General features: G+C 51.1%; 1 protein-coding gene across 1 annotated transcript; it reads left to right on the top strand.

Moving 5' to 3' along the window:
• Window positions 1–4975: 4975 nt before the first annotated feature.
• On the top strand, window positions 4976–14710 carry LOC100089139 (cystatin-like). Its single transcript, XM_029071087.2, is given in 4 exon segments — window positions 4976–5181; window positions 5183–5308; window positions 10374–10487; window positions 14271–14710. Coding segments are annotated over 4 exon segments (441 nt in total). The 5' UTR covers window positions 4976–5064; the 3' UTR covers window positions 14355–14710.
• Window positions 14711–15741: the final 1031 nt, after the last annotated feature.

Below are 15741 nucleotides of genomic sequence, written 5' to 3'. Positions count from 1 at the left end.
CTTATATGAAGAGGAAGGGTATTCCAGGCCAGAAGCAGGATGTGGGCAAGAGGTCAGTGGCAAAATAGATGAGATGGAGGTACAGTGAGAAGGATAGCATTAGAGGAGAGAAGTGTGCGGGCTGGGTTGTAGTAGGAGAGTAGCCAGGTGAGGTAGGATGGGGAGAGTACAATATAACCGAGTTGGTAGACTTGTTTCCTGTTCACAAGAAGCTGGAACAAGTATTATCACTCTAATTTTTACAGATGGAAGGATAAGGTTAAATTTCTTGCAAAAGTTCACAAAGCTTGTCACTGAAGGCTTTGGAAATTGAACCCAAACTGCCAGTCCTGGGTTTTATCTTCCCAGATGCTCTTCTCTAATCTAGAGCTCTTCGTTGTATGAAGTGTTCATGGACAGCGGTGCTGAGAACAGAGTTGGGGAATGGGGAAGGAACTTCTCTGGCAGTGCTGATGGGGGAAGAGCTGAGCCTTTGGAATTAGTCCCGATGCCACACAATACTGGGCATGCCCTGTGGGCATAACGGGGAGGCACAGACTGTTTCTAAACATCCAGCCTGATGGAATGAATGGAGTTTTTCATTTCTTATCGGAATGAGGTGATATTTAAACAGTATCTCCTCTATTCTTGGGAAGGCCATGGCGGAGAAAAAAGTGGCCAGGGAGTAAGGAGGGACAGTGGGGGTGAAGGGAGAGCAAGCTAGAGACAGGTGGGGAAGGGAGAGGTGGGAGTAGTAGGCGGAGGAGAAGAGAAGCGGCTGTGGGAGAGTTGCTGGCAGTGGGAAGAGAAGAGAAGCTGGCTGTCAGAAAGAGACAGAAGGAGCGGGGGTGAAAAGGAGAAGGCTGAGAGAAACTGTGAGGAGAAAGTTGGGCAGAGTGAAAGCATTAGCAAGAGAGTCAGAGAAAGAGACAGGAGAGTATAGACAGGCAAAGAAGAATCCGGGAATATGAACAGAAAGAGTCAATGAAACTGTCTCAAAAGCTCGGCTAGCACATTCTCAAGAGTTGGACTGTTTGGGGGTAAAGATAGATTCGAAGGTTTAGCTTTTGATGTGCGGCCAGAGGTACGTAATTTTGGGGACTATTAAATCATCCGAAGCAATGGGAAGTGGCTGTTTCATTTTTTAAAAATCACAACCTGCAAATTCCTTTCTGGGGTTGAGAGAGGGAGCCAGCCACGTGGGCTGGGTCTGGCTGGCCCCCCAACTGCCATCTTCACTGTGTCCTGGATGAGGTACCCGGACAGAGGCACCCTGAGGAACCTTGAGGCACTTTCCCCCTCTCCCGACCGCAAAACACTTTATGTACATAATTGTAGTTTTATTTATTCTTTTGCTCTCCCGCCAGCCCCAGCCCCAAAGCACTTATAGAACCAACATTGCGTTGTGGATAGAGTGAGGCCCTGGGCATCAGAAGGTCATGGGTTCTAACCCTGGCTCCGCCACTTCTCTGCTGTGTGACTTTGGGCAAATCTCTTCACTTTCTCTGTGCCTCAGTTATCTCATCTGTAAAATGGAAATTAAGACTGAGTCCCACGTGTGACAACTTGATTACCTTGTTTCTACCCCAGGACTTAGAACAGTGGTTAGCACAAAGTAAGTGATTAACAAATACTATTATTATATCTGTAATTTTATTTGTATGCCCGTTTCCCCTGCTCTAGACCGTGAGCTCTTTGTGGGCAGGGAAAAATAATGAATAATAATTATGGTTATTTGTTTATTAGGTTGTCCTTTTTGGGGCTCACAGTCTTATTCCCATTTCAAAGATGAGGTAACTGAGACACAGAAAGTTAAGTAGTTTGCCGAAGGTCACACAGCAGACAACTGGGGGAGCCAGGATTAGACCCTAAGTCCTCTAGACTCCCAAGCCCTAGTTCTCTCCACTAAGCCACACTGCTTCTCATCTCTATTTAGTTTATTAATGATGTATATATATCTATGATTCTATTTATCTTGATGGTACTGATGCCTGAATATTTATTTTGTTTTCTGTCTGCCTCCCCCTTTTAGGCTGTGAGCCCGTTGTTGGGCAGGGACTGTCTCTGTTGCTGAATTCTACATTCCAAGCGCTTAGTGCAATGCTGTGCACATAGTAAGCACTCAATAAATACGACTGAATGAATGTCACTGTTTATTGTTGCACTGTGCTTCCTCAAGCACTTAGAACAGTGCTCTGCACCCCGTAATCGTTCAATAAATATTATTGAATGAATGAATGTCACTGTTTATTGCTGCACTGTGCTTCCTTATTTGCTGGGCACACAGTAAGCGCTCCATAAATGATGATGATGGTATTTCTGAAGTGCTTCCTATGTGACAAGCACTGTTCTAAGCGCTGGGGGGGGGTTGTGGGGAGGATAAACTGAATGAATGAATGATGACAGATGGTAGCCCAGCCTGGAGTGGGGGAAAGGAGGAGAAAAGAGCAGCCAAGGAAACCCAGCTACTGTGTGGACATGGACGGGAACTTCGGCCTTTGCTGGGCTGAACGAAGCGGAGGTGCAAAGTGAAACAAACTCCTTTTGGAAGAGAAGTGCCCTGGACGGCCGACCTGGCTTCCTCTGGTTCGAAGAAGGTCGGGGAGTGATGGGGCAGGGGGTCCAAAGGGTAGAGAAGCAGCAGCGTGGCTTAGCGGAAAGACACCGGGCTGGGGAGTCAGAGGTCATGGGCTCTAATTCTGCCTTCACCAGTTGTCTGCTGTGTGACTTTGGGCAAGTCACTTCACCTCTCTGTGCCTTGGTTACCTCATCTGGAAAATGGGGATGAAGACTGTGAGCCCCACGTGGAACAACCTGATTACCTTGTATCTCTTCCAGTGCTTAATAATAATAATAATGTCGGTATTTGTTAAGCGCTTACTATGTGCTGAGCACTGTTCTAAGCACTGGGGTAGACACAGGGGAATCAGGTTGTCCCACGTGGGGCTCACAGTCTTCATCCCCATTTTACAGATGAGGTAACTGAGGCACTGAGAAGTGAAGTGACTTGCCCACAGTCACACAGCTGGCAAGTGGCCGAGCCGGGATTCAAACTCATGACCTCTGACTCCAAAGCCCGTGCTCTTTCCACTGAGCCACACTGCTTCTCTTAGAACAGTGCTTGGCACATAGTAAGCTCTTAACAAATGCCAACATTATGATTATTATTTTCTAACCCCGTTTTCTCTACTTGTCAGCTGTGTGACTTTGGGCAAGCCGCTCGACTTCTCTGTGCCTCAGTTCCCTCATCAACAAAATGGGGATTAAGACCGTGAGCCCTACCTGATGGCCTTGTATCTCCCGCAGCGCTTGGAACAGTGCTAGGCACGAAGTAAGCGTTTAACGAATACTGGGCAGGGATCGTCTCTATCCGTTGCCGAATTGTACACCCAAGCGTTCAGTACAGTGCTCTGCATGCCATCATAATAATAATGATGGCATTTGTTAAGTGCATACTAGTGCCAAACACTGTTCTAAGTGCTGGGGGTGGGGGAACAAGGTAATCATGTTGTCTCTCGTGGGGCTCTCAGTTTTAATCCCCATCTTACAGATGAGGTAAATGAGGCACAGAGAAGTGAAGTGACTTGCCTAAGGTCACCCCTCCCCTCCCGCACCCCCTCCATTTAGACTATGAGCCCGTTGTTGGGCAGGGATTGTCTCTATCTTTGCCGAATTGTCCATTCCAAGCGCTCAGTAGAGTGCTCTGTACTCAGTAAGCGCTCAATAAATAATAATAATGGCATTTGTTAAGCGCTTACTATGTGCACAGCACTGTTCTAAGCGCTGGGGAAGATACAAGGTGATCAGGTTGTCCCACCTGGGGCTCACAGTCTTAATCCCCATTTCACAGATGAGGTAACCGAGGCCCAGAGAAGTTAAGCGACTTGCCCAAAGTCACACGGCTGACAAGCGGCCGAGCTGGGGATTTGAACCCATGAACTCTGACTCCCGACCCCGGGCTCTTTCCCCCGAGCCACGCCGCTTCTCCGTGCTGCACGCTGCAGTAAGGGCTCCATAAATGTGACTGAATGAATGGATGAAGACCATAATTTGTCAGCTGTGTGACTGTGGGCAAGTCACTTCACTTCTCTGTGCCTCAGTGACCTCCTCTATAAAATGGGGATGAAGAGTGGGAACCTCACGTGGGACAACCTGATGACCCTGTATAGCGTGGCTCAGTGGAAAGAGCCCGGGCTTAGGAGTCAGAGGTCGTGGGTTCTAAACCCGGCTCTGCCACTTATCAGCTGTGTGACTTTGGGCAAGTCACTTCACTTCTCTGTGCCTCAGTTACTCCCTCTGTAAAATGGGGATGAAGACTGTGAGCCCCACGAGGGACAACCTAATGCCCTCGCATCCACCCAGCGCTTAGAACAGTGCTTGGCACATAGTAAGCGCTTAACAAATACCAACATTATTATTACCCCAGGGCTTCGAACAGCGCTCTGCACATTTTCATTCCTTCAAGAGTAGTGAGCGGAGAAGCAGCGTGGCTCAGTGGAAAGAGCCCGGGCTTCGGAGTCGGAGGTCATGAGTTCGACTCCCGGCTCTGCCGCTTGTCAGCTGTGTGACTGTGGGCAAGTCACTTCACTTCTCTGTGCCTCAGTTCCCTCATCTGTAAAACGAGGATTAAAAGCGTGTGAGCCCCACGCGGGACAACCTGATGACCCTGTATCTCCCCCAGCGCTTAGGACGGTGCTCGGCACCTCGTAAGCGCTTAACAAATACCAACATTATTATTTACTGAGCGCTTACGAGGTGCCGAGCACCGTCCTAAGCGCTTGGAATGGACAGTGCCCATAGTAAGCGCTTCACCAGTCCCCACCTTATCATGATAATTAAAATAAATAATCATTAGAAAAAAAGTGGGCCGAGAGGAGGAGCAATCCGGGGGCGGAGTCGGAGGAGGAGCCTGGAGTTTAAAGGCGGAGGGGCAGGGAGGGTGAGAGGGAGGTCGGTGGTTGTGTTGTGTTGTGTTGTGTGTCTGTCTGTCTGTCTGTCTGTCTGTCTGTCTGTCTGTCTGTCTGTCTGTCTGTCTGTCTGTCTGTCTGTGTGTGTGTGTGTGGGAAGAGCGTGGAGGGCAGAGTGATGGGTGCGGGCGGGTGCGGGCGCTGCCCGCTGGTGTTGCTGCTGCTGGGGGTGTGGGGGTTGGTGTGTGCGGAGGGCGGAGCGGAGCAGGACCGGCCGCGGCTGCTGGGGGGGGCGGCTGCCCGCCGACGAGAACGAGGAGGGGGTGCAGCGGGCGCTGCAGTTCGCCATGGGCGAGTACAACCGAGCCAGCAACGACAAGTACGGCAGTCGCGTGGCCCGGCTGGTGCAGGCCCACAGGCAGGTCAGTGGCCCGGGGCCCAGGGGCTCCGCCCAGGGAGCCGCCGCGCCGAAACCACACCGTAAACCCTCGCTCGCTCGCTCGCTCGCTCGCTCGCTCTCTCTCTGACCCCCACACCCCGACACGGGACCAGCTTCAGGGTGTCGGCCCGATCGTCCGGGCTCTCCACCTTTCATCCCGCCCCTCTGTCTGCCTCTGCCCGGCGAGGGTTGTTTGGCCCCTCCCTGCCTCCTCGCTGCTTTGCCTCCTCCTCTGCCTCCTCTCTGCCTCCCCCTCTCCCTGCCTCCTCCCTGCCTCCCCCTCTCCCTGCCTCCTCCCTGCCTTCCCCTCTCCCTGCCTCCTCCCTGCCTTCCCCTCTCCCTGCCTCCTCCCTGCCTTCCCCTCTCCCTGCCTCCTCCCTGCCTTCCCCTCTCCCTGCCTCCTCCCTGCCTTCCCCTCTCCCTGCCTCCTCCCTGCCTCCCCTGCCTTCCCCTCTCCCTGCCTCCTCCCTGCCTCCTCCCTGCCTCCTCCCTGCCTCCTCCCTGCCTCCTCCCTGCCTTCCCCTCTCCCTGCCTCCTCCCTGCCTTCCCCTCTCCCTGCCTCCTCCTCTCCCTGCCTCCTCCCTGCCTTCCCCTCTCCCTGCCTTCTCCCTGCCTCCTCCCTGCCTCCTCCCTGCCTCCTCCCTGCCTTCCCCTCTCCCTGCCTTCTCCCTGCCTCCCCTGCCTTCCCCTCTCCCTGCCTCCTCCCTGCCTTCTCCCTGCCTTCCCCTCTCCCTGCCTCCTCCCTGCCTTCCCCTCTCCCTGCCTTCCCCTCTCCCTGCCTTCCCCTCTCCCTGCCTTCCCCTCTCCCTGCCTTCCCCTCTCCCTGCCTTCCCCTCTCCCTGCCTTCCCCTCTCCCTGCCTTCCCCTCTCCCTGCCTCCTCCCTGCCTCCTCCCTGCCTCCTCCCTGCCTCCTCCCTGCCTCCTCCCTGCCTCCTCCCTGCCTCCTCCCTGCCTTCCCCTCTCCCTGCCTTCCCCTCTCCCTGCCTTCCCCTCTCCCTGCCTTCCCCTCTCCCTGCCTTCCCCTCTCCCTGCCTTCCCCTCTCCCTGCCTTCCCCTCTCCCTGCCTTCCCCTCTCCCTGCCTTCCCCTCTCCCTGCCTCCTCCCTGCCTCCCCCTCTGCCTGCCTGCCCCCCTTTCTGCCCCTCTGCCTGCCTGCCCCCCTGCCTGCCCCGACGGGAGCAGTCCGAGCAGAGGGAGAGGGGCAGGACGCCACCGCAGTGTCCCCTCGGTTTGTACGAGGAGGACGCCCCAGCCCCCGGTGAAGCTTCCTCTTCCCGCAGCGCAGCGCAGGGACGGGGCAGGGCGGGCCCGGGGAGGATGTTTCTTTTTTTCTCCCAGCCTCAGATCAGAGAGGACCGCCCCTCCCGGGGACACTTCCCCCATCCCCCAACCCCGGATCGTAGTAGACGCCCTCACCCGGGGAAGCTCCCCTTTCCCGCAGCCCTCAAACTGCGGGCGGGGCGGCCCTGGCCAGGCGCCTGTTCTGGAGGAGCCGGGCTTCGCAGGGGACTTCCCCCATAGGACGCACCCCGCCACTTAATCTTATTTTTTGAGCACGTACTCTGTGCAGAGCACTCTACTAAGTGCTTGGAAAGTTCAATACGTTCATTCAGTCGTATCTATGGGCACTTACTGTGTGCAGAACACAGTACTAAGTACAATTCGGCAACAGAGAGACAGTCTACCCAACAACGGGCTCACAGAGACAACAAAACAAGTACTAATAATTATGGTATTTAAGTACTTACAATGTGTAGAGCACTGTTCTAAGCGCTGGGTAGATACAGGGTAATCAGGTTGTCCCACGTGGGGCTCACAGTCTTAATCCCCATTTTACAGATGAGGTAACTGAGGCACAGAGAAGTTAAGTGACTTGCCCACAGTCACACAGTTGACAAGCTGGCAGAGCTGGGTTTCGAACCCATGACCTCTGACTCTCAAACCCGTGCTCTTTCCACTGAGCCACACTCCTTCTCTTGAGCCACAGGCAGCAGTAGCATGAATAGCATAATGCAACAATAAAGAGAGACAAGCCCTTCCCACAGCGGGCCCATCCGAGCAGCCTCAGCCCCTGGAGTGACGGAGCAGCGAGCACCTGCTGCCACACTAGGGGTTTCCACCAAGCCTGTTCCCACGGGCACCAGGCCAGGGAAGACGCCATGAGAACACAGGGCCACTCTGCCTCTTGCCTCCTGCCACGATCAGCCAGCCCCTATGAGAATCGGAACAGCCCAGCTTTGGGGCTGGGGTTTCATCCTTAGGCAAGGAAATATAACCCTCAACTGACAAGCATGAGCTAAGGGGGTCTCCCAGTCCCACAACTGCAGGTGAAGAAGACCAGGCTGGCTGGAGGCACTAATCGTACTGACTTTTTTTTCTTTTTTCCTTGCAACTGAGAACTGCAAAATGTTACCAGGCTCTAGAGAAGTTGGGTGGGCCTAATGGGGAGGAGCCCTGGGCCTGCGAGACTAGAGATCTGACATTTGTTCTCAGCTATTCCCTTGGTCTCTTCTGTGACCTCAAGCCAAATCAGTTAACCTCTGTAGGCCTCATTCATTCAATAGTATTTGAGTGCTTACTATGTACAGAGCACTGTACTGAGCACTTGGAATGTCTCTATCTGTTGCCGAACTGTACAATCCCTGCCCAATAACCGGCTCAGTCTAAACATCTGTAAAGTGAGGGTGGTAATGTTGTTGTGAGAAAATGAAATAGCATAAGTGCTTGCCAAAAGTTATTGTGGCATTGCCCTTTGTCCCTGGGGGTGACACCCAAAGGAGTGTCAACAAGGACTGACCTTATGGACTGACTCACGAATCTTGTCTCCTGGGCTCGTGGTCAGCAAAAGTCATTTTGCTTCTGAGAAGCGAATAGGGGTTATAATGACTATCTGCTGCTCAGTCTCTGTCTGCCCCCACCATCCCCTGGCAAGGCAGGCCGCCTATTAATTTTTGGGCTGTAAATTTAAGTAGGGTAGGACCTTGCCCTCTTCCCCCACCCCAAATTCTCCTGCCCCTGTTGCTTATGCACTTGAATCTGTACCCTTTATGCACGTGATATTCACCTCGCCCTCAGACCCACAACAGCTATGTATATATCCTTAATCCTCACCATTTTCCCCTTTCTAATTTATTTCAATGTTTTTCTCTCCCTCTAGACTTCTGGGCAGGGATCGTGTATTTCAACTCGATTGTGTGGTACACTCAAGTGCTTAGTACAGTGGCCTGCACTCATTAAATGCCATTGGTTGATTGTGGAATGAGCTATTTGGGCTGAGGAGGGGACAGTGGGAAGTCAGCTCCTTTTATGTACCTCTTTCTTTCCCCCTGCACATCTCTGCTGGCCACTTGGTCTGCTTTATGTGAAGATTGGCATGATCACAGCTGCCTTTCCAAATGACGAAGGCAGTTAAAATTTTCACTGCCCTCACCATGCTCCTTCCTGTGACTCTTCCTACTCTCTTCCCACCACCCCCCTCAACACACCCACACACCCCCAAGAGTGACCAAGGCTAACTCTGCCCAGTCTCCACCAAAGACTTGGTAGGAGGCTAAGGGGCTTAACAAACCAGTCTGGGCCCAGGTAGCAATTTTGAAAAATAGGCATAGCATAATGGTTTACCATCCTTCTTGGGGGATTTGAACACTGAGACAAAAAGAGTGATAAATCCATAGTATTTATTGAGTACCTACTTTGTGCAAAGCACTGTACTAAGCATTTGGGAAAAGCCCAAAACAAAGGAGTTGGTAGATGAGATTCTTGCCCAAAAGGAACTTACAGTTTATAGGTGGAAACAGTTAGTAAACTAAATTACAGATAGGGGAAATAAGGATATTTGCACAAGTACCTTGGGGGTGAGTATCAAAGGGACTCTCAGACCTACACACAGACTCTGAGGATGACTAACAACAGAACATCCTCACTTGTTCTCACAAGAAAGCATGATGATTGCATTCCTATGCCGTGCAACTGCTTCAGGAAGAAAAGGAGGTTAGGCCTGTTTTGGGAACTGGGCAGTGGTAGTAGGAAGTTTCTGCTTCAGCTAGCTGAGGAACACAGGCATTCCAGCAGAAAGCCAAACTCTACCCCTGCTGTTCCTTCAGGGCTAGTGGAAATAATCTAGAAAAAGACTCTAATTTAGCTTCTCCATTAATTCAGACTCCAATCTATGGTATTTATTGAGCACCTATTATGTGCAGAGCACTCCACTAAGTGCTTGGGAGAATACAATATAACAGAGTTGGTACCAAGCTCTACCTTTCATAAGTATGTCTGATCTTAAATTTTTTTAGGTAAAACCAGAGCAGAAACACTGGCATTCTGGGCTTGCTAATTTACTGAATTGGCAAATCCTGGTTTGGGGGACAGGGGTGGGTGGGGAGGTCTGTGCCAGACCTCAGGGTCTCCAGTGGCTCTGGTGGAGAGAGGTCAGTTGCATCAGCTGTAAATGGGATCTCATCATGGGGGTGGGAAGGACTTGAGGGGACATCTCGAGGCACCCACCTAATGTCATAGAGGCTGGGCAGGGTCTCCCTGCCCCCTAGACAGCTGCGGTGATGTAGGACGTGAGTGTAATAACACAAGATAAAACCACTCTGGGGCCTTGTTGTGTGTGACCAGGGGCTAATCACCCAAGCCACCCTAGCCTCCTGAGCTGGATCTCTATCTGTCCCCATCTCATCTGAGGGTTGGGGCAGCATCGAGCCCATGCCCAGACTCGAGGTTTTGGGAGGAGCGGTTTCCTGGTGCAGCCGTTTACCTGTCCTTTAGGGTTGATTCTGTAGACCCAAGTTTCCCATCTGAAAGTGTTAATGCTCCAAGTTCCCATGCTGTCATCTTTCCAGGAGGGTTTGTGGGGTGAGGTATCAGCATACCCTCTGCCTCGGTGCTCATCATTGTAAAGCTGGAAGCGATTTCAAAAGTGCCACCCAAATGAAAAGGCTCAATCGTCCTGTAACGCTGCCTTCTTCCGCCACCCCTAGCCCGCTCTGGGCTCTCGTTGCCCCTCAGATTGACCGTTTACCTGGAGCTGTTACCTCTGATTTACAGATTGTGGCTGGGGTGAAGTACTATCTGGATGTGGAGATCGGTCGTACAACGTGCACCAAGTCTGTGTCTGACCTCGCAAGCTGTCCCTTCCATGACAGACCGGAGCTGAAAAAGGTATGTCTGATCCTAAAATGAAGCCAGGGAGAACCCTGTCTGGGCAAGAGAGTTTCTTAATCATAAGCTCTCTGTAAGCTTCTTGAGGGCAGGGTTTGGGTCGTTCTTAGCTATGATCTCCAAAGACCCAGGACAGTGCTATTTCAGTGGGAGGCTCCAGTATGGTTCTCAGCAAATAATATTGATAGAGGTCTTGGCCTCTTAGCTTGGTCTCGTGCCTACGATGTGACCTTGGACAAGTCATTTAATTTCTCTTCGTCACTTAGTGGAAAGAGCAAGGGCTTGGGAGTCAGACCACTTGTCAGATGTATGACTTTGGGCAAGTCACTTAACTTCTCTGTGCCTCAGTTACCTCATCTGTAAAATGGAGATTGACTGTGAGTCCCTCGTGGGACAACCTGATTACCTTGTATCTACCCCAGTGCTTAGAACAGTGCTTGGCAAAAAGTAAGCACTTAAATACCATAATTATTATTACCTACAAATTAGGGATCCATTGCCTGTGCTCCTTCAGTCAGTGGTATTTTAGTGTCTACTATATGCAGAGCACTGTGTTAAGCTCTTGGGAGAATACAGTACAATATAATTAGCAAACAGGTTCCCTCCCCCATAATGAAATGTGAGCCCCTTATGGAACCTACTGTGAATAATACTAAGGATGGTATTTAAGTGCTTACTATGTGTGAAACACTGTTCTAAGCACTGGAGTAGATACAGATGAATCAGGTTGGACACCGTCCCTGTTCCACGTGAGGCTGACAGTCTTAATCCCTGTTTTACAGTTGAGGTAACTGAAGCACAGAGAAGGTAAGTGACTTGCTCTAGGTCACCCAGCAGACAAGTGGGATTAGAATCCAGGTCCTTTGGACTCCCAGACCCATGCTCTATCCACTAGGAATCTACCCCAGTGTTTAATACAGTGCTTAGCACACAGTAAACCCTTTAAAAAAAAATGCTGCAAATACTGTGCATCGGAGGTACAAAGTAGCTAATGGGCTGGACCTTGTGATTTTGCCAGCCCCCAGCCTTGACCCAAACCCAGGCTGCCTGGCACTGGGCCAAAATATTTTAAGAAATATATTTCAGCGTCCTCCAGAATTTCCTGGTCCATCCAGGAAGCCACTGTTCACTCTGTGGTCCTCTGGACAAAGAAGTGAGACCAGATCCTGCTGGTGGTCGTCCCACAATCTTATCTATCCAAGGAAGTGAGTTCCAGCAGATCCAATATCTAACAAAAGTACCCACATGCCCTAGAGGTTGAAATGGTGAGGGAGCCTGTGCCCAGTTCAGGATGGGCTGCTCGACTAAGGCGGTTCATGGAGGAAGGGTGGCTAGACCTCTAGGGTCTATGCCCCATCCTACCTTGTTCCGTTAAGAACCCTCTTTCCTCTGGGGGAAGTGGCCCTCCCATGCAGTAGTCCTGTTGGGGAGGGCAGCAAAGGGTGAGATTGTCCATCCAGAGCTGGACAGGCCCACAACATTCCAGTTGATGAGATCCAAATGATCAGAAGCTGGAATGAGCTCAGGAGTCAGGCCTGGTGGTGTGCCAGCCCCATTGTTTGAATCTGAACTTCCTTTGAAAACTGTCCTACGTTCCTTTGGCTCTGCCAACAAATGGACTCTTGGCAGGGAGGAATCGCTCAGTTGCTCTTCTAGAGTCAAGAAGAGACAGAAGCCGTGGCTGGCTCTCCGCTTCCCTGGATTCCAACTTGGCATGTCTGTGCTTAGCTCTCCTAGGGCCCCACCTCTGTTTATAATAACTGTGGTATTTGTTAATCTCTTACAAGGTGCCAAGCACTGACCTCTCCCCTCCCCTTGCTGTGTTAACACTCAAACGCATTAAACTCTTCCAGAACATCTCATATAATAAACTCTGAGCAACCTGCTCACTCGACAGGGCCACATGACCTCAGGAGCTCTTGGAGGTCTCTGGTTGGCCTTCTAGTGTTGGCTCCATGGCTCTGTTGCAGTGCAAATGTTTGGGACACTGGGTTAATGTGCTTTGGCATTGTTCTCTGCTTCTCTGCTGTTGTGCCTCATTAGCTCTTCAGTCATTTCCCAACAAAAACAAACACTGTGTACTGTTTGACACCTGAAGGCTTGTTCATCTCCAACTGGCGGGGCCACCTGGGCTGCTGTTGCTTTTGCTGCATCAGCAGAGTGACATCTTCCAAGCTGATGCTGATCAGCCTGGGAAAGCCACATTGCCATTGGCTTTCTGAGCCTGGGAGGTCGGACTTCCCGATTTGAATGAGAGACGTCCCAGCTCTGCTCAAGCTCTGAGCCCTTGAATGAGAGGGAGCACAGACAGGATTCTCCCTGTCACCAACCCCCACAGCTCACATTAATCTCTAGCATATCTACTTTGAATTCCAGTGGATTTAGGATTCAGCCTTCCACACAGCAAAGGTCCCTTGAAAAGGGATTGGCCCCTAAAATTAGGATAGGACCAGCATGGTTGCTTGGATAGAGCGCCGGCCTGAGAGTCAGAAGGACCTGTATTTTAATTCCGGTTCCTCCACTTGTGTGCTGAGTGTCCTTTGGCGAGTCAGTTCTCATTACCCCAGTTACCTTATCTGTAAAATGGGGATTAAGATTGTGAGCTCTCTCCGAAATGTGGATCCAGTCTATCTGTATCTACTCCAGTGCTTAGTATAGCACATAGTAAACACTTAACATACCAACATACCATTTATTTATTTTAAAAAGAACAGGCCTGAGAGTCAGATGAACCAAGCTCTAATCCTGGCTCTTGCAGTTGTCTGCCATGTGACATTTGGCCAACTTTTCTCTGGGCCTCACTTTCCTTATCTGTAAAATAGGGATTAAATACTTCTATTCCTTCCTATTTAAACTCTGAGACCCATGTGAGATAGGGACTCTGTGTCCAACCTGTTTTACTTGTACTTACCCCAGCACTAAGAACAGTGCTTGATGCATAGAAAGTGCTTAACAAATACCATTAATAATGGTGGTAATAACTGCTATTTAAGAGTTTACTTATGTGCCAGATACTGTACTAAGCTCTGGGGAAGGTACAGAATGATCAGACACAGTCCCCGTCCTACATGGGGCTCACCATCTGAGAGAGAGAGAGCACAGGTATTTAGTCCCCAGTTGACAGATGAGGAAAGTGAGCCACAGTGAAATCGAGTGACTTGCCCATGGTCAAAGCAGCCAAATGGTAGATCTCTATCTGTTGCCGACTTGTTCATCCCAAGTGCTTAGTACAGTGCTCTGCACATAGCAAGCGCTCAATAAATACTATTGAATGAATGAATTAGAACCCAGGTCCTCCATCTCCCAGGCCCATGCTCTTTCTTCCAAGCCACACAGAGTTAATAGGGTAGCTGGATAATTCTCCCACCTTTTGGAAGTAATTTAGGGCACAGGTATTAGTGAGGTAGAGCCAAGCGTGGCCTGGCCCCCGAATTGGATGAGGTCAGTGACATTTTATCAGGGACTACCTAGCTGGTACTTCAGTAGGCCCTTATTGCGAAGGAGAGAGAAAAAACACGTGGTGCTCTTCACTACACCACAGTCTCCAGTTCTGATCCCTCTTCCCTCAGCTCTCCCCCATGCTCTGGGGTGCAGCTTCTCCTAGGGTGGTTAGTTGTTGTCATTAGTCTCCTCAGCGCTGGTCAGTTACCTGTAGGAACACTGGGGTGAATGAATGGGGCTTGGGCACGTTGCCTTCTCCTAGCCCAAGTCCAGAACTTTCATCCTTCTGGGGCAGCTCTCTCGGCGGAGGGGATGACCGTGCTCTCTCTCTTTCCTTTGTAGCAAACCTTCTGCAGCTTCGAAGTGCTCTCTGTCCCCTGGCTCAGCAAAACCAAACTGCTGAAGAACAACTGCAAGGACATGTAGGCGTGGACCTGCCTGTCCCGGCGGATTCCCGTGCAGAACTACCACTGGCCGGTGGGTGCCTGCCGGTGTGGAGCAGTGAATGCCCAGACCCTTGAACCGCCTTCCCCACCCTGCCGCCTCTCTGCTCTGAGTCTGCATCTGGCATGAGGCCGCCCCCCGACACCATCTCTCTGGGCGAGCACAACGAAGAAACAAGGCCGAGCAAAGTTAATTTTGGACTAGCTAATGGCTTTTTCTCTGGCAGCATTGCTTTTCAAATAGTATCTCCGTACAGGCTGGAAAAATATTTTGCATAAAGAATGAAACCACCTGTTGCTAATCTTGTGCTGTAGGGAATAAATGAAAATGAACAAGAAGTGTGGGAATTGTTGTGCTTCTGGTCTTTCCAGGTAGGGGCTGAGAATGCTGAGGAAGCCTCTGCATTCCACTTGGTTTCCCTCCCTGCCCTCAGGCCCGGTTAGGGGAGTGAGGGGCCAAGCACCCTGAGCCTTGTCTGGAGCAAAACTAGGGCAGGGAGCGAGGCAGGCCATCCTAAGAGCAGGCTTTTGCCAGCTGGGTTGGGCGGTTGAGGTCCCGGGGCTGACAATGTTGAGGATTTTCATCATGGGGAAGTCACTGAAAACATGCTGAGTACAGTGAGTACCTTAGCCCTAGTGCCTGGGCTGGGACAGAACCTGGCACGAGGGCCAAAGTGCTGGCATTTCAGGAAAGGCTGCTTGAGACCCCTGTCCCTAGCCCAGCCCCAGGATTGGCTTTGATGGAGCCTTGTCCCAGGGCAGCCTCGGAGCTCAGGTGGTAGGGATGGGTAGTCCTGAGTCTCCAGCCTTCCCAGGACTTGGGCGAAGCCCTAGACCTCCACCCCAGAAAACCTGTCTGTGTGGTCACAACCAGTCAGTTGACTGTATTTGAGTGCTCACTGTATTCAGGGCACTTTATTAAGCATGTGGCAGAGTACAATATAAGAATAAACAGATACGTTCCCTGCCCATTTATTGAGCCTTTAATGTGTTCCGAGGGCTTGTGAAAGTGCAATCCATTAGAATTGGTAGACCAGATCCCTGGCCTCAAGATGCCGATCTCTTGGGCTATTCGTTGCCTCCCTCTACCTTGGAGGAGAGGGGAAAAAAGGACAGGGGCCTGTTGGAGGAGATGAGCAGGGTCCACCTGGGTGTTCTTTTTTTTTCTTTCTTTAACCTACAGTCTTTACCCTAAACCCTCAGTTGTCTAGTTAGGCCAACAGCATCAGTAATAGCATTTATGGCACACCCTCTGGGCTGTAGTGCACTGTACTAAGTACTTGAGAAGGGCAAAACAGAAAAAAAACAGAAAGCCATTTCTCCAGAAGGAGTTCACACACTAACTAGAGAGACTTCTTCCAACTTCTTGC

Source organism: Ornithorhynchus anatinus, chromosome 1 (genome assembly GCF_004115215.2).
Source record: "Ornithorhynchus anatinus isolate Pmale09 chromosome 1, mOrnAna1.pri.v4, whole genome shotgun sequence".
Taxonomy (NCBI): domain Eukaryota; kingdom Metazoa; phylum Chordata; class Mammalia; order Monotremata; family Ornithorhynchidae; genus Ornithorhynchus; species Ornithorhynchus anatinus.
Note: the sequence above shows the minus strand (reverse complement) of the source record. Positions and strands in the feature narration are given on the sequence as shown.